The 26,601-nt window shown below is 45.1% G+C and overlaps 1 protein-coding gene across 1 annotated transcript in view; it reads left to right on the top strand.

Annotated features, from left to right (window-relative positions):
- The window catches only part of LOC307228881 (VPS10 domain-containing receptor SorCS3-like), a gene marked incomplete at its 3' end in the record, with an annotated part of 115,434 nt that overhangs the window by 5,868 nt on the left and 82,965 nt on the right, over nt 1-26,601 (top strand). Inside the window, exon 2 of the mRNA XM_079998716.1 lies at nt 3,006-3,164. Coding sequence (XP_079854842.1) covers nt 3,006-3,164 — 159 coding nt within the window. The remainder of the gene's footprint in view (nt 1-3,005; nt 3,165-26,601) is intronic.

The raw sequence follows: 26,601 nt of genomic DNA, 5'->3' as shown, positions 1-26,601 counted from the left end.
GCCCCTCATCTCATCAGCCTTCGAGCTCCTGGAGGGGGCCACGGTGTTCACCAAGCTCGACCTACGCAACGCCTACCATCTGGTCCGGGTTTGAGAGGGGGACGAATGGAAGACGGCGTTCAACACTCCCTCCGGTCACTACGAATATCTGGTGATGCCCTTTGGTCTCACCAATGCCCCCGCCATCTTCCAGGCCCTGGTCAATGATGTGCTCAGGGACATGCTCAACAAATTTGTCTTCGTGTACCTTGACGACATCCTGATCTTCTCCTGATCCCAAGCTGAGCACGTCCACCATGTCCAGACGGTCCTGCAGCGCCTCCTGGAGAACTCACTCTTTGTGAAGGCGGAGAAGTGTGAGTTTCACGTCCCATCCGTCTCCTTCCTGGGGTACGTCATAGGGAGGGGGACCATCCAGATGGACTCCACTAAGGTCCCTGCCGTCACCACCTGGCCCGCCCCGGACACCCGCAAACAACTCCAGCGCTTCCTCGGTTTTGCCAACTTCTATCGGAGGTTCATCCGAGGCTACAGCACAGTGGCTGCCCCCCTCACAGCCCTAACTTCCTCCAAGGTGCCGTTTCGGTGGTCCGCCACCGCCAACGATGCCTTCCTGGCCCTGAAGGCACGGTTCACTTCAGCCCCCATTCTGGTATTGCCTGACCCCGAACAGCAGTTCGTGGTTGAAGTGGACGCCTCCGACGTGGGACTTGGAGCTGTTTGGTCCCAAAGAACCGCCTCCGACCAGAAGCTTCATCCCTGCGCCTTCTTCTCCAGGCGTTTAACCCTGGCTGAGAGGAACTACGACATCGGGAATAGGGAGCTTCTCGCCGTCAAATTGGCCCTGGAGGAGTGGTGACACTGGCTAGAGGGAACCCAGCTGCCGTTCCTGGTGTGGACCGACCACAAGAACCTGGAGTATATCCAGTCCGCCAGGAGACCGAACTCCTGTCAGGCCCGTTGGGCGCTCTTCCTAACAAGGTTCAATTTCTCCCTCTCCTATCAGCCGGGGTCACGCAATATCAAACATGACGCCCTGTCCCGGCAGTTCCAGGAGGAGGAGGAAGACGCTGCTGACCCTGACACCATTCTACCGTCCTCCTGTCTAGTTGCCACACTCACCTGGGAAGTGGAAGAGAAGGTCAGAGCCGCCACCCAGGACCAACCTGGACCCAGCCATGTCTTCGTTACCGGTCTGCCACCGTCTAGCGGCAACACTACCATCCTGACCGTGGTGGACCGGTTTAGCAAGATGGCTCACTTCGTGCCTCTACCAAAGCTCCTGTCTGCCAAGGGCACCGCCAAGCTTTTATTGTACCACGTTGTCCGCCTCCATGGCATCCTGGTTGATGTTGTATCCGACCAGGGTCCCCAGTTCACCTCTGTCTTCTGGAGGGAGTTCTGTGCGCTCCTGGGGGACACCGTCAGCCTCGCTTCAGGGTACCAGCCCCAGTCCAACGGCCAAACAGAGCGGAAGAACCAGGAGATGGAGATGGGCCTTCGCTGCATGACATCACAACACCCGTCGTCCTGGTCCGAGCAGCTTTTGTGGGTGGAATATGTCCACAACACCCTGACCAGTTCGGCCACAGGCCTCTCCCCCTTCCAGTGCGCCTATGGCTTCCAACCGCCTCTGTTCCTGGCCCTTGAGAAGGAGGCTTCCTACCCGTCCGTCCAGGCCTTCATTCGCCGCTGCCGCAGGACCTGGACCCGGGCCCGAGGCGCCCTCCTCCGAGCCGCTGGCCGCAACGCCTCTGCTGCCAACCGTCGCCGCTCCCAGGCCCCGGAGTACCAGCCGGGCCAGAGGGTCTGGCTCTCCACTCGGGACCTCCCCCTGAAGGTGGACTCTAAGAAGCTCGGTTCATCGCTCCATTCAAGAAGGTCCTCAACCCGGTGGCAGTGCGGCTCAAGCTCCGTAGGTCCATGCGCGTCCATTCCACGTGTCCAAGGTCAAGCCAGTCCGGGAGAGTGCTCTGGTCCCGTTGGCGCCTCCTCCGCACTTCATTGACGGGGGTCCTGCCTTCTCTGTCCGCCGTCTCCTACGTTCCCGCCAGCGTGGGAGAGGCCTGCAGTACCTGGTGGATTGGGAGGGTTACGGCCCAGAGGAGAGGTCCTGGGTCCCTGCGAGGCACATTCTGGATCACACCCTCATCAGGAGGTTCCATCAGCGTCATCCTGACCAGCCCTCCAGACTGGGTCAACCCTCCCGACTGCAGACCCCACCACCTCTCTTGTCTGTGTCCTCCAGCGATGTTTCAGAGGCGGAGGATGTTGACCCTGGGGGTCCCTTCTCCGATGAGGACGTGGCCCATTTAGCGGAGGACGAGGAGATGGACGGGGTCTCCAACTACTCCGATGAGGACTTAGCTCATTTAGCGGAGGACGTGGAGATGGACGGGGTCTCCGACGAGTAGTAGCCCTCCTCCGGACCCCCACCTCCCACCCTGCAAGGACTTTTTGGTGTTTCTTTTTTCTTTTTTTTTTTTGTTCGCTTGAGGGGGGGGGGGGGGGGGGGGGTTCTGTCATGATCTCCGCCTTCTTCTACTTCCCCTCCCTCTCCTTACCTGTCCCATTAGTCCAACTCCATTCACCTGCGCACACAGCTGTTCCAGATCTGTAATCTAACCCCTATATATGCCTCTCTCACCAGTCACCCATTGCCAGTTTGTCTTTGATGCTTGCACCAGACTCTCCAGCGTTCTCCGGACTGATTCCCTGCTACCGACTCTGCCTCGCTCCGACCACGTATCCTGCCTGCCACTCCGCCTGTCTTCTGTCTGCACTCCTCGTTATCGAACCTGCCTGTCCCCGACGACGTATCCTGCCTGCTCCCTGCTTGTCTTCCGTCTGCTCTACAAATAAAAGACATTACCGAATATCCCTGCCTGTCTTTGTGCTGCAATTGGGTCCTAACCACACCCGTTACAAGAGGAATTAATTGGTTCCCATAGAGAATTGAACTCTCTCGCTCTCTCTCCCCCTCTCCCTCCCCCTCCCTCTCTCAGATTATGGTGCTGACCGACCCGGAGTTTGAGAGCAGCGTTCTCATCAGCTCTGATGAGGGGGCCAGCTACCAGAAGCACCGGCTCAGCTTCTTCGTCCTCAGCCTCCTCTTCCACCCCACGCAGGAGGACTGGGCCCTCGCCTACAGCCACGACCAGAAGGTGACCGCGCCCCGGAACCCTTGCCCCGCCCGTACGAGCCGGAGCGTGCTCGGTGCCGCCGTACCAGGGCCAAAGCGGTCGCGTTTAGTTTCCTTTTAAAGGAAGATTTCCACTGAACCCCAAAAAACTGCCCTCGAATCAGAGTCTGGTTCAGGTTCTTCCTCAGTGTGTCGTAAGTCGACATGGGTCAGAATATTTGATTAATCGGTTATTTGTTATTCATTAATGAGTCATTTACCTCTTTTTTCCGCGGCAACTTTTTTTCGGGGTAGTTTTTACTGAAAACAGAAGTATATTTTATTTAACGTAAACATTTTGGGCATGACTCAACTCATTGATTGATTAATTGGTCAGTTGCATTTGGATCTTGGGGCGGTTTTCCTGGGTCTGATCGGGGTGTGTTGATCGCAACCCAAAACGTGGGCAGTGCAGGAGTTAAATTCAGTTAAAAAAAGATTTGCACTAATTTAAAGAGGAGAATAAACCCGAAAAAAAACTGCCCTCGAATCAGAGTTTGGTTCAGGTTCCTCCTCAGCGTGTAGTAACCAGGGATGGGGCCGAATATTCAGAGTAATTGATTATTCGTTTGATTTGTTCGTTCATTCATGATGGCAAGTATTGCTTTTTTTATTTTAGGCCAATGACTTTTGTGCAGGTAGTTTTCACCGAAAAAAAAAAAAAAAAAAAAAAAGATGCGTATTTTCCTTCATGGTAAAAGTATTTAATGGATTGAACGGTCGGTTGTAATCGGATCTCGGGACGGTTTTCCTGGGTCTGATCGGGTTGTGTTGATTGCACAACAAAATGCGGAGAAGGCCAAAGCTGTTGAGTTTAATTTAGTTTTCAAGGACGATTTGCAGCGACACGCGGAGAGAGAACCAAAAAAAAGCTGCTCTCAAATCAGAGTTTGGTTCAGGTTCCTCCTCGGTGTGTAGTAACCGGAGATGGGTCAGAATATTCGATGAATTGAAAATTCGTTCATCATTCTTTTATTGTTCACGAATCCATTTTTTTTTAATTTTTGGGCATCAGCTTTTATAGGTTTATTTTATTTAGTGTGAAAGTATTTTGTAGATTTAGTACATGGAATTAATATTTCGTTAGGAGCAATATAGGAGCTGTATCGATCGATTAATGGCCTGTACCACCAAGTGATCATTGGACCATTTAAAATATGAGTTTTACACATTCCTTGTCGTAGTAATTCTCCTGAGGTCCAAGTTGGGTTCGAGTCCATGTGATAGTGTGTCGCCCCGTTTAATTTGCACTTTAACCCTCCCCCTCCCTATCTGTATAATTGTATTATATCTGTTTTCAGCTTTTTATTGATATGCTTTTATTCATCTTGGTTTGTATATAAATGTATTTCGGGGCTTTTTGAAAGCACTTTGAATTTTGTATGAAATGTGCGGAACAGATGAACTTGCGTCGCCAGGTTGTTTCAAGGAGCTTTGACTGGATCACGTGGTGGCTGTTCAGCTGTGAACATGTGATTTTTCAGCTTATTTTAATGAAAACTTGAAACATAAATATAAGCAGAGCGTTATCATAATGCATGCAGCAACTAAAAAAAAACTATTGCCAAGTTTCTTTTTGGTTTTTTTTTTAATTTTGAATATGAAACCTGTGTCAATTCTGAGAATCCTTGATTCCAAAAATTGAACTCAACTCTCCGCTCCGCAGGTTTTAAACCGAGAAGCGTTTAAAATCCGCTGTCGCTGTGCGCTGGCCGCGGGGTCGTGGAAACCACATTGAATTTGATGACGTGAATATGCTGCAAAACACATGCACACACTCGTATCAAAGAGTTGCACACCTGTAGAATAGAAAGAAACACATTTATTTTTTTCCTGTTTTTTTTTCGAGCACAAACACAAATCAATACGTACAACTGCTTGAATCTGCTGCTACGAGGCTCAAATGTTGCTTTTTTTTTTAAACCCTTTTGGCAACTCCAGCCTCCAACCTTTTTTTCCTGCTACACAGAAAGAAACGTAAACCAATGCATCTCAACTGGGAGGTTTTCTCAGACGTTGTTGGTGCTACAGACAGAACAAAATTTAAACCCATGCATTTAAAATTTGAATACATCCATAATACACCGCAATTGACCCCTTGTTGCCTTTGTTTGCATACAGTTAAATTTGACGTATAAATAAACATACATGTAAAAAATGTTTAATAACATTTTTAAATACATTTCAAATTTAAAACAAACTATAATGGGTGAAAAAAAAAAAAGTGTCAGTGGCTGAACGACGCTCACAGCATCAGATGCGGCCACAAAAACACCATCACTGCAGGTAGAAAAATTGATATAAAAAAAGAAAATCTGGAGTGATTATCCAGGGATGGATGTTCCTGTAACACTGCATTTTGTAATAACTTTCTGTTTGTTGAAATACATAATCAGTTTTGGTGCATCTTGTAATGTCATATTACAGTACATACTGTAACATTAAATAATGAATGACTAATCCCTGTGCAGAAATTCGGAAAAAATACTGATAAAAATAGAGTGATACAAGTAGAAATAACATACAGTATGTATCTATCAACAAAGTTATTATGCTATGGAGCATGTACATGCATGTACATAACATGTGGGTTATTATATATTGTCAGGGGTTAAAACTTTTTTTTGTGTTTTACTGTCTTATACAATTTATATAGCCTCCCCCTTATTTAGTATTTCAGAAAAAGTAACGGCTCACACCTACAAAGACAAAAATACACATTATGTGAGAAGTTAAGTTATTACAAAATAGGGATGTTATTACATAATAAATCTCTTATTTTACATTTTGGAAAGTTATTGCAAAATTCCGGCTTATTGCAGATTGCCTTGTTGAATCCCTAATTATATTGTATAAACAAAACTTCCCCATTCTTCTATACCCACACATACACATATACTGTATACATACTGTGTACACTTGTCACACTGTCAAATACTATACAACCATACCACTTTTATTACATTTTTAGCACAGATTTTCCACATCTTAGAGATTCTATTTATTCCTCATACCACGTAGAAGATCCAATTAAATGAAATGATATTAAACTGGGACAAGATGTTTTTCTACGTCTGCAGCTGATATTACATGGGGGTGGGGGTGTGACTGACCTGATATAATTCACATCAACCTTTACTAAAGAGAGACACTTTGACACCCAAAGTGACTAGGGTTAGAGAGAGAGAGAGAGTGTGAGAGAGTGTGTGTGTGTGTGTGTGTGTGTGTGTGTGTGTGTGTGTGTGTGTGTGTGTGTGTGTGTGTGTGTGTGTGTGTGTGTGTGTGTGTGTGTGTGTGTGTGTGTGTGTGTGTGTGTGTGTGTGTGTGTGTGTGTGTGTGTGTGTGTGTGTGTGTGTGTGTGTGTGTGTGTGGCTTCATCCCAGGGGCTGTTGTTGTAAACAGCCGTTTGGGCTTAGTCGACTCAGTCAAATGAGGGTGAAAGAGATGGAATCGGTATGCTTAATTAAAAATTAGTTCAATTTCTTATCTCCTTCAGGGGGAGAAAGTCAAGTGCCGTAAAGTGTGATGATATAATTAGGATTTCCACCATTTGGTGTGTGGGTCAAAACAAAAAAAACAACTCAAAATAAAACATGAAATATTATGAAATGTCCATTTCTTTGTTCTGTAAAATAAGTCGAGGTACATTTATTTTTAAAACACATTTCATTCACAAGGACAGTTCAGAGTGCCTTACCTGAGGCATAAATACATTATATAAAAGCAAAGAATAGAAACATAGAAATAAAAAGGTAAAAACTGATGAATAGGTTAAGGTTCAAGTTAAAACAGGCCTCCACATCTAGGCATGGTGCGGCCGGAACCTGCATTCCCACTTAAATCCACCTATAAACTCAGTAGCACTGTTATGCACACAAATATTAAATATTCAATTAAATAATTAAAATACATAAAAGAAATTCAATGCAAAATCTAAAAACAGACCAAAATACATAAAGACAAAAGTGCAATTTAAAACAGGCTGACCCTAACTCTATTAAATCACTTGCAAATATACATGTTTTAGATTAAAAAACATAATTAAAAATCAAAAGTAGCATTGGGGGATTTTAAATGCATCATTATTATTATTATTATTATTATTATTATCATCACATTATTACTTATTTCATTTTTTACTGTTGAACTGCCTATGTAAATATTGGGAATTCAGTGAACATAATTTCATATCTTAAAAAAAACTAATTGGAAAATACATAAATCAGCTAAAACCTTAGTGTTAGTTTGACTGTTAATATTTACATTTATTTTGTTTCTGACTATCCAAATGGTGCGGCTGCGCGGGGTTAGGGAGCGCCAAGAAACCGCTCCCCGGTTAGCCGCCTCACTTTTCGACTGCTAGTTATGTTTCACGTTGGATTCCCCCCAGTTCTGGTAATGAATAATGCAAACCATTAGGCTAAAAACCCTTTAGGATCAACTTGGCAACAACACTGTTGTGCCGAGGACTCGAGGAGACATCTGCTTGGCTGTAATAATAATAAAGCTGCAGGCAGCAATACAAGGGCTCCAGCTTAGTCACGCTGAGTACGTTTTAAAGGTTTCAGAGGTTCCGAGGTTCCCAATAAGGGTTCTGGCGTTGGCTGTCCGTGTCACATGGTTTTTTCTCTGCTCTGTACCATTGGCTGTCCGTGTCACATGGTTGTTCCCCTGCTCTGTACCATTGGCTGTTCGTGTGACGTGTTTTGTAAAGCACAGCGCGGGTTACAGTTTTCCTAGTTTCTTTTAAACGCAGCCCCGGCTCAAGTTGTCTGTCTAGGTGTCGCACTCGCAAGTGGCCAGAGGGGAATGACTTCCGAAAGACGAAGCTTGGACTTGAATTACTTTGCTCGATGATGTCACAAAGGGCCCCACTCCCGAAACGAATGAAATCACGACGTCCCGGTTCTAACCAGACCTCAACCATGTCTGTGCGTACTGCCGTCATTGTGTTTCAGATACCTTGAGCCCGAAAACTCAGAGAAGAAAAATAAAAGAAACGCAGGGCAACATACAATAATAAAAGCATCTGGGAGACGCCGCGGAAAAGAGGTGGAGATGATCAGATCGCGTGCAATAACCGAAAGGCATCTTCTGTCATGTCAGCATCCGTTTCGGCGGATCCGAACTTGAGTCTCGTACATGACGACACTCAAAAGAGGAATCCTATCTTGCATGGATCAAAATGTTTCAAATTCCGCTCAGTATAAATTTTGCCAAATGCCTCGACCTTTTCCTCTATTGGACTCATTGGACGGTAATTATCTACGGTCTGTGAGTCGAAGATTTGCTCTTTTGTCGGAGTGGCTCCAGACTCCCGCTGCATCACCAACTCTTAGTAGCCCATAACAATAAGGATAGTTCTATGTTTTGTGAAGTTTCAGTGTTTCACAGGATGGTGTTATAGCACCGTGGCATGAAATAAAGTTGGGGGAGAGTTGAGGTCAAGGCAAGTGATAAACCATCGCAGATCACACGTCTTATTTTGGAAATGCTTTGAAAAAAGATCCCTTATTCTTAAGATTTTTGTTCCCTTCAGAACTGAGGACTTCACACCAAAAATGGCGGAGATGCAAATCTCTGGAATAGGAAAATACATCTCCTCTCTACAGATTAGCATCAAAAAGCTCCTTTTCGTTGCTTTTAAAACGTCTATCTGACTGCCGCCTCTCCGTGCTGTTATCAGAGGCGCTTAAACGCTGCTTCAGATCATTAAGAAAGCTTAGCGAGACTTGAGTCGTTCTCCAACAAATTTGTTCGTCTTTTTGTTTTCCTGCCGCTTGTTTCCTTTCACGCCGTTTCCCTTTTTGTTTCATTTGGTGGCTGAGTGCTTCGCACCGCCGCCTCACAGCAACGGGGTTCTGGGTCGGGGGGGGCCTTTCTGTGTGGAGTCTGCATGTTCTCCCCGTGTTCAGGTGGCTGTCCTCCGGGTGCCCCCACCCCACACCACCCACCCAAAAGTGGGATTCACACCGAATCTGAAGACGCATCCGACCGTCAGATCATCCCCCCCCCCTAGTGGCTGTCAAATGAACTGCATCTCGGTTTCACATCATAGAAATGGCAGAGAAGGATTCAAGATTCAAGAGGTTTATTTGTCACATACACTGTACATAAAATCTGAGAGCTTGTTTTTTCCAGTACTAGTAGTTTTTCCTGAGTAGTTTGCTCAGCTGGACATTGGCCATTTTCCAGAACTCTTTTTATATAGTGTCTGCAAAGTGCGAAAAAAATAAACACAGTTCACTGATTCAAAAATGGATTTGTTGATGGTGGATAAGGTGACATGCAACTCCACTGCTGTTATTTTATATACTGTATACGTGACTTATTAAGTTTTGAGCCCAGGTCCAATAAAAAACACGACGGTCGTAGCGTCGGCTCGAAAATGTGAACGCATCCCGGAGCCCCGACCGCACCTCAGGGGAGGCGGGACTTATCTCCTAGGGGGGGCGGAGCTTATCACCGCCCATCACACCTCCGAATCTGACTCTCCGTAGGAATGAATGGACTTCCTGCTTGTTCTCGTCCTTTTCGGGATTTCGGTGTCAAGCGGGCTCTAAGACGCGCACGTCGGGGTCAGATACTCCCGCCGATGCCCCTGAGCAAGGCCACGGGTCACGATCTGGAGTTGTTTCCCGGGCGCCGCCGCCTGGCCGCCCACCGCTCCTGGATACGTAGGAGCAGTGGTCTAGTACAGGTCAAACGCACAGCGCTTATTTCCACCCAGAGGGATTAATAAAGTTTATAAAATACAATGCCCTCGTTGTTTTCTCCACTCCGGCTGACTTTCCCGGAGAACTCTGCATGACCTTTTCGTGCCCTGGAGAATCCTTGACGGTTGACGGTTCGCTCCCAGCGAACAGAGCGAAGAGAACGAGGAGAATCGCTCGTGAAGCCGGCAATAATGGACCCTCGGCCTCCGCGAGCGTAAAGGCCAACGTGCAAGCGCCAGAGTGGTGACTTGTGTTACGATCCTGATGCAGAGGCGATGAGAGTCTGTTCCCTGTTCATTCACGGCGAACGTTCTCGCCGCTCTATTGACGGGAACATTAGAGAGTCTCGTCTAAAATCTTCCCCGACGAAAGCCCAGGCGGCGTAGAGCGCTCGCGTTGCTGTTTGCTTCCCTCATTTATTCATGAGCGAGGGAGACCTTTCCACCGCTTTGGCTTTAAAACGATAGTAAAAAGAAAAAAAAAAGAAAACGAAAATATGTTTTTGACAGCCTGTGTTGTTGGAATTTATTTTATTTATTTATTTATTTATTTTTAGCGGGGGGGTGCTCAAGCTTTTAGAAATAGCTGGTTTGGTTTTTCTCCGGGGAAGGAAGGTGTTGTTTGTTCTTAGATCTCTGGTTGCTTATGTGAACGCAACAGCCGAGGTTTCGGGGTCACTGATGGGTAGAGGATAAAGAAAGTTAAATAGATGGATACCACGTATATTGATCCCCGGAGGGAAATTGCAGTGTCACAGCAGATCACGTCAAAATAATGATAATAACAATACGAATACAAATAGAAAAAAGAAAAACTGACAATAAACAGTGAAGCTAAGGATCAACTCCAAGATAGACACATAGGGAATGTAGGATAAAAAATAAATCACCATAAACCTAAGATAAACAATAACAAATAACATTGGCTATTAACCTCCTGATGAATAAAAGTGTAAACCTAGAATTACCAAAAACAATGAAACAAGCCTAGAAATCAACAATGAGCTGGAATAAAGGTCACTATACCCTAACGTATAAGACACCAGAAGTTGGGAAACATTCTTCAATATCCAATAAACTCATCGTAAACAATGAAATAAACCTAAGAATGAACAATGAATAATGATCAATTTGGCCAAGATACAATAAGCCTAACGGTCACAAATAAATATATTTGAGAAACCTAAGAATTATTAATAATGCACCCAAAGTGCTTTACATTATGAGAAGGCAATCTAATAGCAACAAAGCAAACAAGTAAGACGCACTTAATATAAAGTACAATAATAAAATAATTAAAACACTAAAATAAATTAAAAACAGGGCAATAAAAGAAAATATACAATTGCATCAAATTAAAACAAAAATCAAACAAGCACAATGCATTTGATAAAAAAAAGATGAATACTATTCATCATTAACCAACACAATAATACAGCCAATGCAATAAAATAAACAAAATATAAAAATTGATAAACATTAACAGAAAAATATAATTCGGCAATAGACAATAAACCGTACCTATCCTAAAATAATCAATGTAATACAACTGCCAAGTAAAAGAAAGAAGTAGTTTTGATCTACCAGCATGGCAAGGGTTAATCAAAGTTCTGTTTGTCCTTTAGCGATCGCCTCCTGTATCCATTCATTTCTTATTGGTGGCAAATTGGATTGTTGTTGATGGCAGTTTAAATCTATTCATCATTGTGAGGAACATCATCATCATCATCACTATTGCTATCATCATTACTTCATCCATTCATCATTATTAAAACAATCATTCACATCAATCACTATTATTGTCATTATCATCATTGTCAGCATCATCTTCCTCCTCATCCCTCACTTCCTCATCCCAGTGCACTTTCCATAAACTTTACTTTCTCCCAGGAGCAGTCTCCTGATCTCTCTCATCATGGCTGCTCAGATTGCTTTGTCTCCGCTACGCCACACGCAAACCAACCCCCGGTGACTGAGATATCTTTGTTTTCTTCCCCGAAAAATCCCTGAAATATGCCTGTCGGGGCTCCTGCTGTGACATCCCAGCACGGCTCTCGACGCCACGCGGCCTTAAAGGGCGTACTTCCTGCCAATCGGGCTGCGTTCCGCGCAGCGTGTCAGGGAAGAGAAGGAAAGCCACAGAAGTACCGGCGCGTTGAGATTCCACCTCTTCATAACTCTCCTTGTAAACACCAGCAAGCGAGGAAGGAGAAGAAAATAACCAAAGTTTCCACGGCGGAACAAGTAAAGGAGAAAGAGCCACATGAACCCACACAGCCACGCTCTGTCAAATGAGGACGGAGCTTCTCACGGTGCAGAGTTCACCTCGTCCTGGAGATTCCTCCTAAATGATCCACGTGGATCCAGCTTCCCACTGCCAGCCTGGCATGGCCAGAGCAATTTGTCCGGGTCCTCTAAGTTTATTTGCAATTTCCAAGGGGCGTTACCAACGGGAGCAAAAGAAAACGTCTCTGGACACAATTGGATAGACCTTCAACCAATCAGAGCATTGGATGGACCTTCAACCAATCAGAGCATTGGATAGACCTACGAGCAATGAGAGCATTGGATAGATCTTCAACCAATCAGAGCATTGGATAGACCTACGAGCAATCAGAGCACTTGATAAGTTACAACCAATCAGAGCAACGAAACGTGTGACAGAGCGCTAAGCGGGTGAGTCAGGTAATTCAACTTTTAATAAATCCTGTGGGAAGTACAGCAAACGCATCTTTCTTATCAAACAAAAGCTTTTTGGAGAAAATATACCGCCCAGTTGGTTTAACACCGTTTCGATAGCAGATTCAACAGACCGTTCCACATCAGCGGCAGCCGTCCTGGTGAGGTGCCTCAACGGCGCTCCTCTGCATCGTCATCTCATCAAACCCGGCCCTTATGAGATAAGCGGTTGTGATTGGCCCGACCCTGGCGACGTCGAGTGGAAATCAGTTTGAATGGGAGGGCGGGGGGGGGGACGTATCTGCCGGAGCAAATGAAACGTGAGCTGCAGAACGGTCTGGTTCCCAGGCTATGCCACTCCCGCGTTACCCCCCAAGTACAGATGGTGCAAAAGCAAGCGTAAGTAGGTGATCCGGAAAACATTTGTTATGTACTGTCCATTTGTGGACCCAAGGTTGAAGGCAGAAGGTTGGGACAGATGGCGATGGTTGGATGGATGGGGTAACGTTTCAATGCAAGTTACATTACCATGTCAAAAGTGACTGTATATCAGTCACAGGCAGAAAAACTAGAAATAAGTCGAACAACTAGAGTTAGAGATGAGATGAGTGAGAGATATTTAAGATAGAAAGTAGGTCGAAGTTAGGAAAGTACGTTTGAAAGCAAATTTGAAAGACATGCTCATGGAGCGGACAGGTCCGTGCAGTAGGGCCCAGGTGTCGTCTGAAGAGATGGGTCTTCAGCCTCCGACCGGAAGATGGGAAGCGATTCAACCCTTCCGCCGCCCCCGGGGGGGGGGGGGGGGGAGCTCGTTCCCGCCGTTGGGGCGCGATGGGGAAAAAAAAAAAAAAAAAGTCGCGACTGGGATGAGCGTCCCCGGAGACCACGTAGCGGTGGAGGAGCGGGGCGGCCTGCGGGGGCGGAGGGCTCTGGAACCCGAGCAGTGATCGGAGGTAGGGAGGAGCGGCTCTGCGGGCGGCCTCGGAGGAGAGCACCAGCGCCTTAAATTTGATCCGGGCGGGGATGGAAGTGATGGAAGGAGGGGAGCGACGTGAGGGAAACTCGGTTGGGTGCACAAATTGTAAAACAGGCTGGCGGCTCCACGCTGGATGTGAGCTGGGTGGTCATATCTATTCTCAGATCTCCTCTTCTTGTGAACATTAAAATCAACGACCCTCAAAATGGGATTGCATATGTGGGTGACCTTTAATGGTAGTAGGGCGGGCAGACTGACGGATTGCTCTCCTCTCTCCGTGGAAAGGAGGATCTTCCCACAACTGAGGGACTTGTTGAAGTTTTGTGTGCAAAAGCCTCAATTACCTTTGCGAGCAGCTTCACTAGGGGTGAACAGGGGCGTGAACGGGTTTGGTGATGGGTTTCCGCCGTATGTGTTTATAGGTGTCATTTACCCGCACCGTCCAGACATTTAAGAACCCGATGTGAGCTCATCCACCTTGTGCGGGGCCTGGCTGATGGCAACGCAGGCTCGATGAGGATGTTGAAAATGGCCAAAGGTGGCACTGCGTTGAAAAGACAAGCAGCCTCAGACCCAGTTCAGGTCCTTTAGGCCGACCCGAGGTGTCCTCATTTGTAGCTCGGTTGCGACGGGGATCTTTTCAGTGTGTTTGTTCTGAATCGTTTGATTAAATAAGACATGGCCATGCAGATGATGAGTGCGGTCCAGTAACAATGTGGTGAATGGCGTCCCCGACTGCCTCCTGATGTAGTTTGGGTTTGGGTGGAGGCCGCCTCCATGTAGGTTGTATTAATAGCCGTTTTCCTTGTGATCTGATCACCTGAGAAGCATTTTAATGGCAGGTCTTAATGAGGCCTCAGTAACACAGCATCCAGGACGACACACGGGCGTCTCGACCTCTGCCCTCCTCTGCCTCAGATCCTAAAAGCATTGGCCATTCTAACACGTGCATTTTGCACGTACCCATGATGCATCTGGCTTTGTAATGCAGGTGAAATGGTGCTGAAATCAAAGTGAAATTATGGATACAGTCAGGTGTTGAAGTGCACATTGCGCGAAGAGGTGGAGAGAACAGATGGAGTAGAATGCTCATTGTGAAAACAGCAGATGGAGGCATAGCAGCAACACCAGACATCCACCCAAACAGGAGAAGAAAGATGTCTGGAGGGTGTGGAGAATGTTTTTGAGCTTCATGTAATTTCATAAGACGGCCAGAGGGGGTGACATTGAGACAGACACTGGATTTAAACAGCGGGGACCAAGAAATGGAGACAAAAAAAGGGCGACAAATGGAGATGATGGACAATGCATTGAATTTTTTATTTTTTTTCGCCGTTTTGCAAGAACCGATATCATTTGATCAGCATATTTACTCATTGACCATTTCGCTCACCGTTCAGCATCAGACCGGTTTTCTTTCATCGCAGTCACACATGTAAGAGTGGGAAAAAAAGCATAATGTTTTCCCAAAGGTCACTGATGCTAATCTTACGGTTTAATTTATTTGGGTGACAGGCGCTCCCTCCAGACACACAATTATGACATTTACTTAAGCACGAGGAGGATAAATGCTGCATCACTCTCAGGCTGGCGGAGAACAGAAACAAAATGCAAGAGAGAGAGAAATAAAATAAAGAAGAAAATACATTTTGGAACCTGGCTTGGACCGGCTTTCTCGTTTTCAACGAGTTATTTTTCATGGCCGGCGACTCCACTTATCCTGTCAGTAATATGATGTGCCTCTGCATTATGAAAACCCAATGACGGAGTATTAAATGGAAATGAAAGAGATTACATTAATTCCAATTGTTTACTTAGTGCCACTAAGAAGCTGCCAAAACAGAATTATTAGCTTCTGTTCATTTTGATGGAAGGGGTTGAGGGAGAAAACATGAAAGCAAAAAGCAGTTTGTTTTGAAAGCAACTATGTACTAATTTGTACATAATTATTTCTGATATTTCCCCTACAGGACAAGGTGTTGTGTACAAAGAACATAACAGTTAAATTCATGGTTCTGATGAATATTAACAGCAGTCAATGTGGAGGAGCATAAAAACCCTGACCCTAATTTGAGCTGCTTATGAAAGCTAAATTATACAACATGTTCTAAAAGGCCCATGTGACTCCCATCCACCCATCTGGTCCAAATAGGAATCTAAGGTCAAATGAAGAAAAAAGGTAGCAACAAAGAAAAAAGTGTGTGTGTGTGTGTGTGTGTGTGTGTGTGTGTGTGTGTGTGTATATACAATATATATTGAGATATATTATATATATAAATATATATATTTATTTTTAATTTTTTTGGTTAAGTAAATGTATATTCATATATGCTTTTTTTATTATGTCGACAGAAATATGGATTATAATTTAAAAAATAATGAAAATTCATTTTACACACTAAGGCTCTTTTCAAGTGTGTAGATTAGACTCTTGGTTGTTTGTTTGTTTTATTGATTTACTTCAGGGAGTTCCATCAATTCAGGCTTCACAGTGGCTGAAACGTGCTTTTTATTTATTTGTGATTCCAGGAAAAAAAGACAAATCAACATATTGCTGGTCCAAATATGAATATATGTGTGTATATGCATATACAATATATACAGTGTGTACATAGAAATATGCATTTGGCATAATTAATATTTAATGTGACTGATTTGCTCTTTGTATTCCACCAAAATATTTGTGGATATAGTGGTAATATTGGTAAAATGATTTGGATGAAATTAAATGATTCTTGAGAATTCCTTTCACAACTCAGATCCAAACTCTTCTGATTCTCATCCATGGTTCAGAAAGTCCTCCCTCACTCACCGTGCGATACAACAACCAAACCAAACGCACCAAGAGTCTGACAATCAAATTTTGTTTTACCCATTGACTCGTCAAGAACCGAATCTCCAAAAAGAGTCGAACCTTTCATCATTACTCATTGTTCTCACTTTTAGAGTGAAACTTGTTCTGCTAGAGCTGTTATTCTGTCTGGAACTGATGAATTGGATAGATTAGTGCAGCCTTGCAATTTTGATCTTGCAACACTACAACTGCTACTTTCCATACTTACTTTTTTTCATTCACAGCACACCTGCTGAGCCGCCAAGGCACACTACAATGGTTGAAAAACACTGACATACGGGTTGAGGCCCGAGAATGTGGATCGACAAATTGGGCCATTAAAGCAGAGAAAGCGCAGGCGGCTTAAAGGGTCAGATGGAGCTTGCTGCAAAATAAAGGCTATTTATCTCAATTGTAGTGGAGGCCAACCGGTGAGGTCGGAAGTGAGGTTATATCTGATCTGGAACCTAATGCTGTTGTTACCATCTCAGAACCAGATCTCCCATTCTGCAACCTTGTTCACTGGTGTGGAAGAACAACTCTCTTCCCCCAGATTCATCGTGGGGAAGTGGAATTACATCCTATTGACACATGTACGTGGAGAGAGACCCCGGGGCATCAGAAAGATGCGGTCCGAGGTGTTTCTTGTACCGTCTCGGCCTTCAGACTGAAGACACACAGACTTTATATCCTTGAATCTGAGAGTCCTCCTCTACCACAGACAGTCGTTTCATTAACACTGGCTTTTACTGGGCACACCAGGACACATTGTCTGCAGCTCTGCTCTGGTTCACACCAATGAGAATGTCCTGTACATATGTAAATAGTGAACATTCGTCAGGTATCAGGGAGACAGCAGACAGGTTTGAATGCGACGAGGCAGATAAAAGACCAAGACAACGTGGATCAAGGTGACACAAACATCTCAGCCAAGTTCCAGATGCTGCTCCATTCGTGCACAACGTGAATCCAACAGACAATATAATCTGAGTTCAAACTGGGGATGGGGGTGCGATGCCACTTTTTTTTAAATTTCCAATCCGATACGAATAACGCATCCTTAAGTATCTGCCAAATCCGATCCCTATATATTTTATTCCTCAAACAACTCCTAAACTGTTAACTAAACTAACTAAAAATTTAGTTATGATAGCCAGCTAAAATCACGCTTAAACTGTTCTCCATTTCCTCAAGGAAAGAGATACAAAACCCACAAAATGACTTGTACAATAATGCTGCTTCCTTTTATTTAGGTAGAGCTTTCAAACATTCAAATATCACTTAAAGTGTGTCGCATTAATACCTACTGTGGCAGATACGCCTGCCACATGCCAACCAAGTGGCTTTTTCAGGGACGGAGAAACAGACGAAGGGGTCGAAAACACAAAAGTTTTTTGTGGAGAGGGGGCTTGATGTAAAAAAGCCCAGGAGCAGCTGGACACAGGCCATGACCAGGGCTCCTCTCTCCTGTGTGAGTGTGGGGATGGGGGTTTTACCTGTTGCTCGTTAGACCAGCCAACGAGCAACAGGCATGAAGCCACTCTGATCCTGGGTCCCCAATTAAATAGATCCAGGTCAGGAGTGGCTGCTCAAACCACACCCTCCCCACACTACATCTACTTTAATACTTAATAATTAATAATTGTCTCATCAGGGCACCTTTTTAACAGTGGACCTAATTTGATTTACTTTAAGATCAATCATCAATCATTAAGCATAATAAATCAATCTCATAACCTCAATTTTGCAGTTACTCTCATTCAGGGATCCCTCAGTAGGTACTTGAAGCTAAACATCACAAGACAATGACCTTTGAAAAAGATGATACATTTATTTATAACTAAGAATACTTGGCAATAAAAAGGTAACATAAAGAAACTGTAAAAAAAGAATGTAAATAATCACAAGTTCAACAAACCAAATAAGAAAATGATTACTGACAAATAAACTCGTCACTGATTTGGCAGCGGTGGAGGGAGTGTGTGATTGGAGGTACAATAAATGAAACCAACGACTAAATATAGTTTTTATAGTAAACTTTAAAGTTGAAAGAAGCAGACCTATGTCGTGCGTGCATGCGTAGGTCCAGAGGGTTTTAGGTCAAACCAAAAAAAAAGATGAAAAGTGGAAATGAAAACAGGCAAAATAATCCGAGGGAAGGGGACTTTGAAAATGCTCTGGGCAGAAGAAGCCGTTGAAAAAGGGGGGTCCGCTGATTTTTGTAACTGGTGAGAAGATGGCGTCTTTTTGAGCCACCCCTTGGCGTCGCATCACATATCTCTGTCAGTAAAATATATTCCTACTTTTATACAGCTATTTAAGTTGGTAATTTACGCGGAACATTTCGCACAATCAATCAACGTCAATACAATGACTGAAAATATCATATGTAGATTGTCCCAAAATGAAATCATATCTCGGGGATTGAAAATCATCCAGACATTTCATATGTTTTAACATAGCATTCATGGTAAATTCAACTCAAGATAAACATTGTTTTTTTAACTATTCAACTTAACAAATTCGTATTTGTCCCATTAATACCAGAAAAAGATATTAAAAAACAACACTTATTTTGAATAGGAATACAAAACAGGGGACATATTTTTTCACAAGATGTGAAAAAACAGATAGGAACAACGGTCCATGGCAGAAATTTTTATTACATTTTAATCCTGGCAAGGGTATTGCAGTTATTCATCGTTGTAGAACGGTGGGGTTTTGGTCCACTTGAGTAGAAACATGTGTAACTTAAAATTAGCTTGGTTACAGGGTGACTAAATAACTCTTGATGATACAATCTTGTTTGAAGCAGAGAGGGATTGGGGAGTATTTAGGAATTTTTTGCGGATCCCTGGCCGGGCCTTGATGGAGCTCGCACCTAGGAATGACCTCGGCGCGAGGGAGGTTGTGTGTGTGTGTGCGCCCGTGTGCGTGTTTTCAAAGGGTTATAAAGCAAAGGTTGTGAGTGCTGTCCTTTTGTCTCCAGGAATACTCAGACACCAGGGTCAGTGTTGTTCTTTGAACTCCTTATTGTGTGGCCATCAGAGGGAGACGGGGGAGAAGGAGGGAACAGGGTTCATCATTCAGTTCATGGACCTCCTGTTGATCAGTTGAGTGGTTTTATGTCTAGTTGTTAATTGCTTTCCCAGACCTGATTGCCTGTTGGCCAGGGTGGAGCCGATAACAAAACAGGACAGGATCTGATGATGAGATCACAGTGATAATGCAGGCTTTCATCTGCTTTATCCAGTTGGAGATGATTAATCCACAGGTCTGGAATTAAGTCGAGAATTATGAGGGGCCGCCCACTACAAGTGCAACTTTGCAAAACTAATTTCAATGCATTCAGATAACAAAAATCTGCTTGTGTGCTTTGTCATGTTTGTCATGTGGAAATTTCCAATGACTCCTCCCCCTCCAAACGCTCACGTTGCATGTATTGCATCTCGCAGAGTTGCTTTTGCACTCCGTCTTAAAATGATTCCACACTGCAGATATGTCTCGTCCACTCAATGTTATTGCCGCTACTCACTATGACGTGAGCTCTCTTAACGCTAGGCTATAAGCTCAACAAGCCTTTCGTTGGGATTTTCATCAGACGATGGTATGGGATGACAACATACTGTATACTATGTCCGATATCCAATCCAGACGTTTTGGCCAATACCAGTCGATACCGATACTTAATATAGGAGTAATAGTTATAAAATGTAGAGCTAGAAACTACTCTTACACACTGGGTATTTCTCCTGTTGTTGAGACTAAAACCATAAGGGGAATATACAGCATCGGCTTTAAAGGCAAAGCCACATTCAGCAAAATGTGCCATCTGCGGATTACAATGATGATGAACGATGGGGAAAGCAAAGCACTCTGGGATATAGATTAAGTGACTCTCACCACACGAGGTTTGAATTAAAAGCGCTTCATCAGAAGAGGACTCCGTAAAGCAATATCACCTGTGTTAAAAGCACTACAAAAGGAAAATGCTAATTTTTTTCCAGGGAGTTAATGCAAATGACAAAAGGAGAGAAAGTGGCAGGGAGGAATAAAGCGGCCCCCTCCGCTCTTTGCCTCAACACTTTGAGTCTGGTGTCCCTGTTTCATTCCTGAAAACGTTTAGCGAGGATACGATTCAGCTCAAAATAATTAACAGCATACATTTGCATCATTAGGGTGGATTAAGTCTGAACACATTTCCCCCGTTATCCACGTAATTTGTGGGTTTAGGAAACATAAAAAACAATGTCTCGAAATATATTATGGTATTTGATTGTTCCCTTTTGGTGAATGCCCGAGTGTGTGGGAAAGTGGGTGTGTGTATACTGTATATCAGTACTTTTGGATCGAAATGGCAGCTACATTATTTCCATGATCGCCATCCCAATGGTGATTAGCAGCGCTTAACGACTCCCCCGAGCCTCCTCCAACCACAACCCTAACCCTAACCTGTACAGCGCGCATAATCCGGCTGATTTTCCTTCCTTGACAAGACCCTTTTTTCACGTCCAGCCAAGGCTTTCTATCCAGACTGCTAAGACCACCGCCCCCCCCAACCACCACCACCACCACCCCCCACCCAGAGATCCTCAGACCCTGACAGACTCAGCCGCCTTATCCAGATGTACCTGCACCTGTTCCGCTGTGATCCTTACTAAACCATAAAGCGGAAAAGAAAAGAAATAATCTTTCCGCGAGAGCTTGCCAGGTGGTGCTGTGAAAATGTGTCAAATTCCATTTTAACTACATAAATAATGGAAACTAGTGCTTGTGTTGCAAGATCAAAATTGTAAGGCACTGCACTAATTCATTAAATTTGTTGTCAGAATTGCTGCTCAGTGTTCATCAGAACGAGCTTGAGTTTCTCACTGAACGTGAGAACTTTTTGTCGTCATGAAAGGTTCGTTTTTGCGATTCGGTTCTCGACGAGTCACTCGGTAAAAAGAGTCGTTCCGTTTCCCAACTCTTTGTTCATTTGGTTCAGTTGGTGTGACGCACGGTGAGCGAGGGAGGACTCCTTGAACCATGGACGAGAGTCCGAAGGGTCGTTCGGCTTTGAGTTGTGAATGGGTTTGGGGAACACTGCTCTGGCCCTTCAAGACACTGGCCTTGTCTTTGAAGCGTCTAAACTTCCAGTTCAATCAGAATCAGAATCGGAATCGGAATCGTCTTTATTACCAAGTAAGTTTACGCGAACAAGGAATTTGTCCTGGTGTTCGGTGCATACATGAAACATAAATGTAAAACAATAAGTAAAATATGAGTAAAATATATAAGCAATAAGGCTGTTTGTACAGGTTGTGCAGGAATGTGCAAATGTTCAGTCTAAAGTGTTACAGTATGTGCAATGTTCATGGATAAAAGTCGGGAAGAAAGAGGAATGTGCGTTAATGGAATGCATTGACATAGCCATCCAGTTTAAGGCGAAAGAAACTGTTGTGGCGAGAGGTTTTGGCCTTGTTGGACCGCAGAGGAAAGAGTTTCAACCAGTTTATGTCTGGGGTGGGAGTCTTCAATCTTACCTGCACGCCTCAGGGTCCTAGAGGCGTACAGATCCTGGAGGAGTACAGGTCCTGGAGGCGTACAGGTCCTGGAGGCGCACAGGTCCTGGAGAGATGGCGGATTACAGCCAAACACCTTCTCAGCAGAGCGAATGACACGCTGCAGTCTGCCCTTGTCCTTGGTGGCTGCAGCAGCGTACCAGATGGTGATGGAGGAGGTGAGAACGGACTCAGTGATGGAGGTGTAGAAGTGCACCATCATCGTCTCTGGCAGGTCGAACTTCCTCAGCTGCCGCAGGAAGTATGTCCTCTGCTGGGCTTTCTTGACGAGGGAGATGATGTTCAGCTCCCACTTGAGGTCCTGGGAGAGGATGGTTCCCAGGAAGCGGCAGGACTCCACAGAGTCGACTGGGGAGTCACACAGGGTGATGGGGGTGAATGGGGCTGTGTTCTTCCTGAAATCCACAACCATCTCCACTGTCTTCACAGCCTTGAGCTCCAGTTTGTTCTGGCTGCACCAAGTCACAAGATTGTCAAGCTCCCACCTGTAGGCAGACTCATCCCCACCAGAGATGCGCCCAACGAGGATGGAATCATTCGCAAATTTCAGGAGCTTGACAGACTGGTGGCTGGAGGTGCAACTGATGTGTGTACAGGGAAAAAAGCAGAGGAGAAAGAACGCAGCCTTGAGGGGAACCGGTGCTGATGGTCCGTGAGTCAGAGAAGTGTTTTCCCAGCTTCACGTGCTGCTTCCCGTCAGACAGGAAGTCTGTGATCCACCTGCAGGTGGAGTCAGGCACACTCAGCTGGGAGAGCTTGTCCTGCAGAAGAGCCGGGATGGTTGTGTTAAAGGCGGAGCTGAAATCCATAAACAGGATCCCTGCGTAGGTTCCTGGTGCTGGAGGATGAAGTGGAGGGCCAAATTTACTGCATCGTCTGCAGACCTGTTGGCTCTGTAGGCGAACTGCAGGGAGAGGGTCTGTGATGGATTTGAGGTGGGAAAGCACAAGGCGTTCGAAAGACTTTATCACCACAGAGATCAGGGCGACGGGTCTGTAATCATTAAGTCCTGTGGTCCCTGGCTTCTTTGGGACTGGGATGATGGCGGATTTAAAGCAGGCTGGTACATGGCATGTCTCCAGTTAGGTGTTGAAAATGTCTGTGAACACTGGAGACAGCTGATCAGCACAGTGCTTCAGGATGGATGTAGAGACAGAGTCTGGTCGGGGCTTGTGCCTCTTGAAAAGCCTGTTGACGTCGCTCTCCAGGATCAAAAGAGTCGTCACTGTGGTGGGGAAGGAGGGGGGCGCTGTAAGATGAGTAGTTGTGAAGAGGACCAGTCTCCTGCTGTGGTGGGGGAGGTGGAGCTGGAAGGCTGGGGCTGGTGGAAGGTATCACGGGGGATGGTGTCAGGACTGTCCCATTGTCTTTTAAAGCGACAGTAGAAGTTGTTCAGGTCGTTGGCCAGGCGTGAGTTGTTCATGGAGTGAGGTGCTTTTGGTTTGAGGTTCGTGATTTGTCTGAACCCTTTCCAGACAGAGCCAGAGTCATTGGCTGAAAACTGGTGTTGGAGTCTCTTTGAGTACAATCGTTTGGGAACTCGCACCTCTTTGCTAAACCTGTACTCAGCCACTTTAACCATGTCCCTGTCCCCACTCCTAAACACCTCTTCCTTCTCTAACCATAGCTGTCTGAGTTTAGCTGTGAACCAGGGCTTGTCGTTGTTATAACTCACCCTGGTACGTGATGGTACACAGCTCTCCTCCCAGAAGCTGATGTTTGATGTCACAGCCTCTGTGTACTCATCCAGACTGTTGGTAGCAGTCCTGAAATCGTCCCAGTCGGTGCAGTCCAAGCATGCCTAAAGATCCTCCACAGCCTCACCGGTCCACTTCCTAGATGTCGTCACCACAGGTTTAAACAGCTTTAATTTCTGCCTGTATGCAGGAATCGGGTGGACCCTGACGTGGTCAGAGTATCCCAGTGCAGCTCAGGGGACGGCATGATAGGCACTGCTTACTGTGGTGTAACAGTAGTACAAAGTATTCTCTTTTCTGGTGGGGCATTTAATAAACTGTCTATATTTGGGAAGTTCATGGCTGAGCTTTCCTTTGTTAAAGTCGCCAAGGACAATAACTAGGGAGTCCGGGTTTGTCCGTTCCACACACCATATCTGGTCGGTGAGCATACGCTGTGTGTCCTGCACATTATCTTGCGGTGGCATCTAAACACCGACCAGGATGAATGAAACAAACTCATGGGGAGAATAGAAGGGTTTGCAGTTAATGAAGAAAGATTCCAGAACAGTGCTGTAGGATCACTGTCACGTCATTACAACAGCTACTGTTAGTGTAAAAACACAAACCTCCACCTTTTGTTTTGCCGCCGGAGAGTTCTGTGTCCCGATCTGCTCTGAAGAGTTGGAAGCCTGCCAGCTGCAGTGCAGAGTCTGGTATCGTTCCGCTCAGCCACGTTTCCGTGAAGCACAAAACAGAAGATGAAGAAGTCTCTTTTCTTCCCCAACAGTAGTTGAAGTTCGTCCAGTTTCTTTCCCAGTGAATGCACGGTGACCAGGTAACGGTGTGCGATGTCCGCATCGGCGGAGGTGCACAAGCGCACCAGCACGGTGGCCTCTCCTCCGGGGTTTCACCGCGCGCACAAAGGTGAGCGCACCTTTGACCAGAATCTTCAGTAATTCCACGGATGTGGTGATGAAAGTGGGAGATAAGTCCACAGGCGTTGTAGCCCTGATGTTCATGAGCTCTTCACTGGTGTACGAGCTCCCGTAATTGTCACAAATGACGTCCAGTTTTTGTCCCTGATGGGTTTGGAGTCTCCAACAGAATTCTAAGAACAACAGATGTGGCCTCAGGAACTTCAGAAGGACAAACTGTATGCACCCTGTGTTATCTACTTGAGAGCGACTCAGCCATATTCAGATCATTTTTACACTTTTATTTATGAGGCCATCCGAGGTCAACTTCCACAATACTTTAGCTTTGCAGCTATTTTGTCCAAAGTTCATACAATATCTATGGCATTCACTCAAAGAACTGCATTTTTGATCAAAGGTGCAGACAGAGTTGGGTTCTCTGGCCCTTCAGCTTGGAGCAAGTTACAAAACTCCAAAACTGCAGAAGATTGGCCCTTTGAATGAGTTAAAAAAGATGGTTAAGAGTGTATGTAATGAAGCAGTATTACCTCTGAGATGTCCACTTCTTTCAAGATGGAAATATCTGTTTTATATGGCAGTATTCTACCTTCCGTGTATTCATTTGTATATTGAGAAACATTGTTCTGCTGCTTCCTGTGCCGGGCCTGGACAACCTCAACGAGACCAACCTGGTCAAAGAAAGGCTAAATAGAGGAAAAAAATAATCTGCCATTTTTTACAAAAGGTACATTTTTTTCTGGCCAGGTTTTGGATTTGACTCCCGAAGAGCCACCCTGCGGGTTCTGACAATCGCTGTTCTGGGTCACCTTGGTGTCCTGGGGAGACACAGCGGCAACTTTTGCGAACTTAAGCCTTATAGTTATTATTAGTTTTACAAAACTCGAAATATCTCAGCCAACTCCGTTTCGGTCACGAGCGGGAAAATGTGCTTTAATGCAGATAGAAAAAAATAATATATATATATATATATATATATATATAAACAGCAGCTGTTGGATTGTTTTTGTCATCTGCAATGCTGTCCTCTGTTCCAAGGTGACACCTGTTCTGCGATGGACTCCACTGGGACTTCATAATATCTGCAACAATGTCTTCAAGGTGCAAGAACCCCCCTGAAAACTCCATTCACCTCGTACTGGAAATGGCCCCTGTCATCTTAACTCTGCCATCACCATTAGTCAAGCGGACGGGTTATTCAGCTTATTCCCATTACATGCAGGACAACAATATGGCACTGGGAACGTCATTGGGGTGCAACAAGGAAAGGGGGAGAAGGGGTGGGGCAGAAAGAAAAAAGGAAATGAGAAAAGAAAGGTGATGAAGAGCTCAGTGAGAGGAGATTGGATTTAAGCAAGTGGCGGCCGGCGTCCTGGAGGCCTTGATGGTGGGAAGCTCCGGGTGGGGACGGGTGGAGGCTGCATAATGATGAGACACTCGGGTTCCTCCCGCCTCGGATTTATGGGCTGCGAGGTCTGTAACAGTCATTAGGGAATAGTGAAGGAGTTGGGGAATAGGGTTGCTACCACTGAGGCTGTAGGGGAGGAGGAGGAGGAGGAGGAGGAGGAGGAGAAAGAAGAAGAGGATGAGGAGGAAGGGGAGGAGGAGGAGGAGGAGGAAGAGGCATAAATTGCAAAGATGGCTTTTTTCTTTTCTTGTAACGCAGCACTTTTTAACTGTAAATCTTTGATCCTCCCTTTCCTCTATTTGTGCAATGGCATTTTCTAATGAGAGACTCCCCTATAATTTCACACTCCAATTAGTAAATAACCAATGTTGTCTCGAAATGCTAGACTTAGCCCCGAAGGACTCTGGGGATAAGTAAAAAAAACGAAACAACACATAAAAGCACCATGGGTCTAATTTAGGCGAGTCAGACCGTTGATAGCGTTGTTTTACCCAATGCTGTTCCTGTTCACAGTCTATCAAACACGGTTATTATTTTTAACATTACTCTGCCCTTTTGTAGCTTTCAATATGAAAGCCACAAAAGCTCTTGATTCAATATTTATTGTGTAAAATGAAAATGCCTTCTTTCTGAA

The sequence above is a fragment of the Zeus faber genome (genome assembly GCF_960531495.2).
Source record: "Zeus faber genome assembly, chromosome: 4".
Taxonomy (NCBI): domain Eukaryota; kingdom Metazoa; phylum Chordata; class Actinopteri; order Zeiformes; family Zeidae; genus Zeus; species Zeus faber.
Note: the sequence above shows the minus strand (reverse complement) of the source record. Positions and strands in the feature narration are given on the sequence as shown.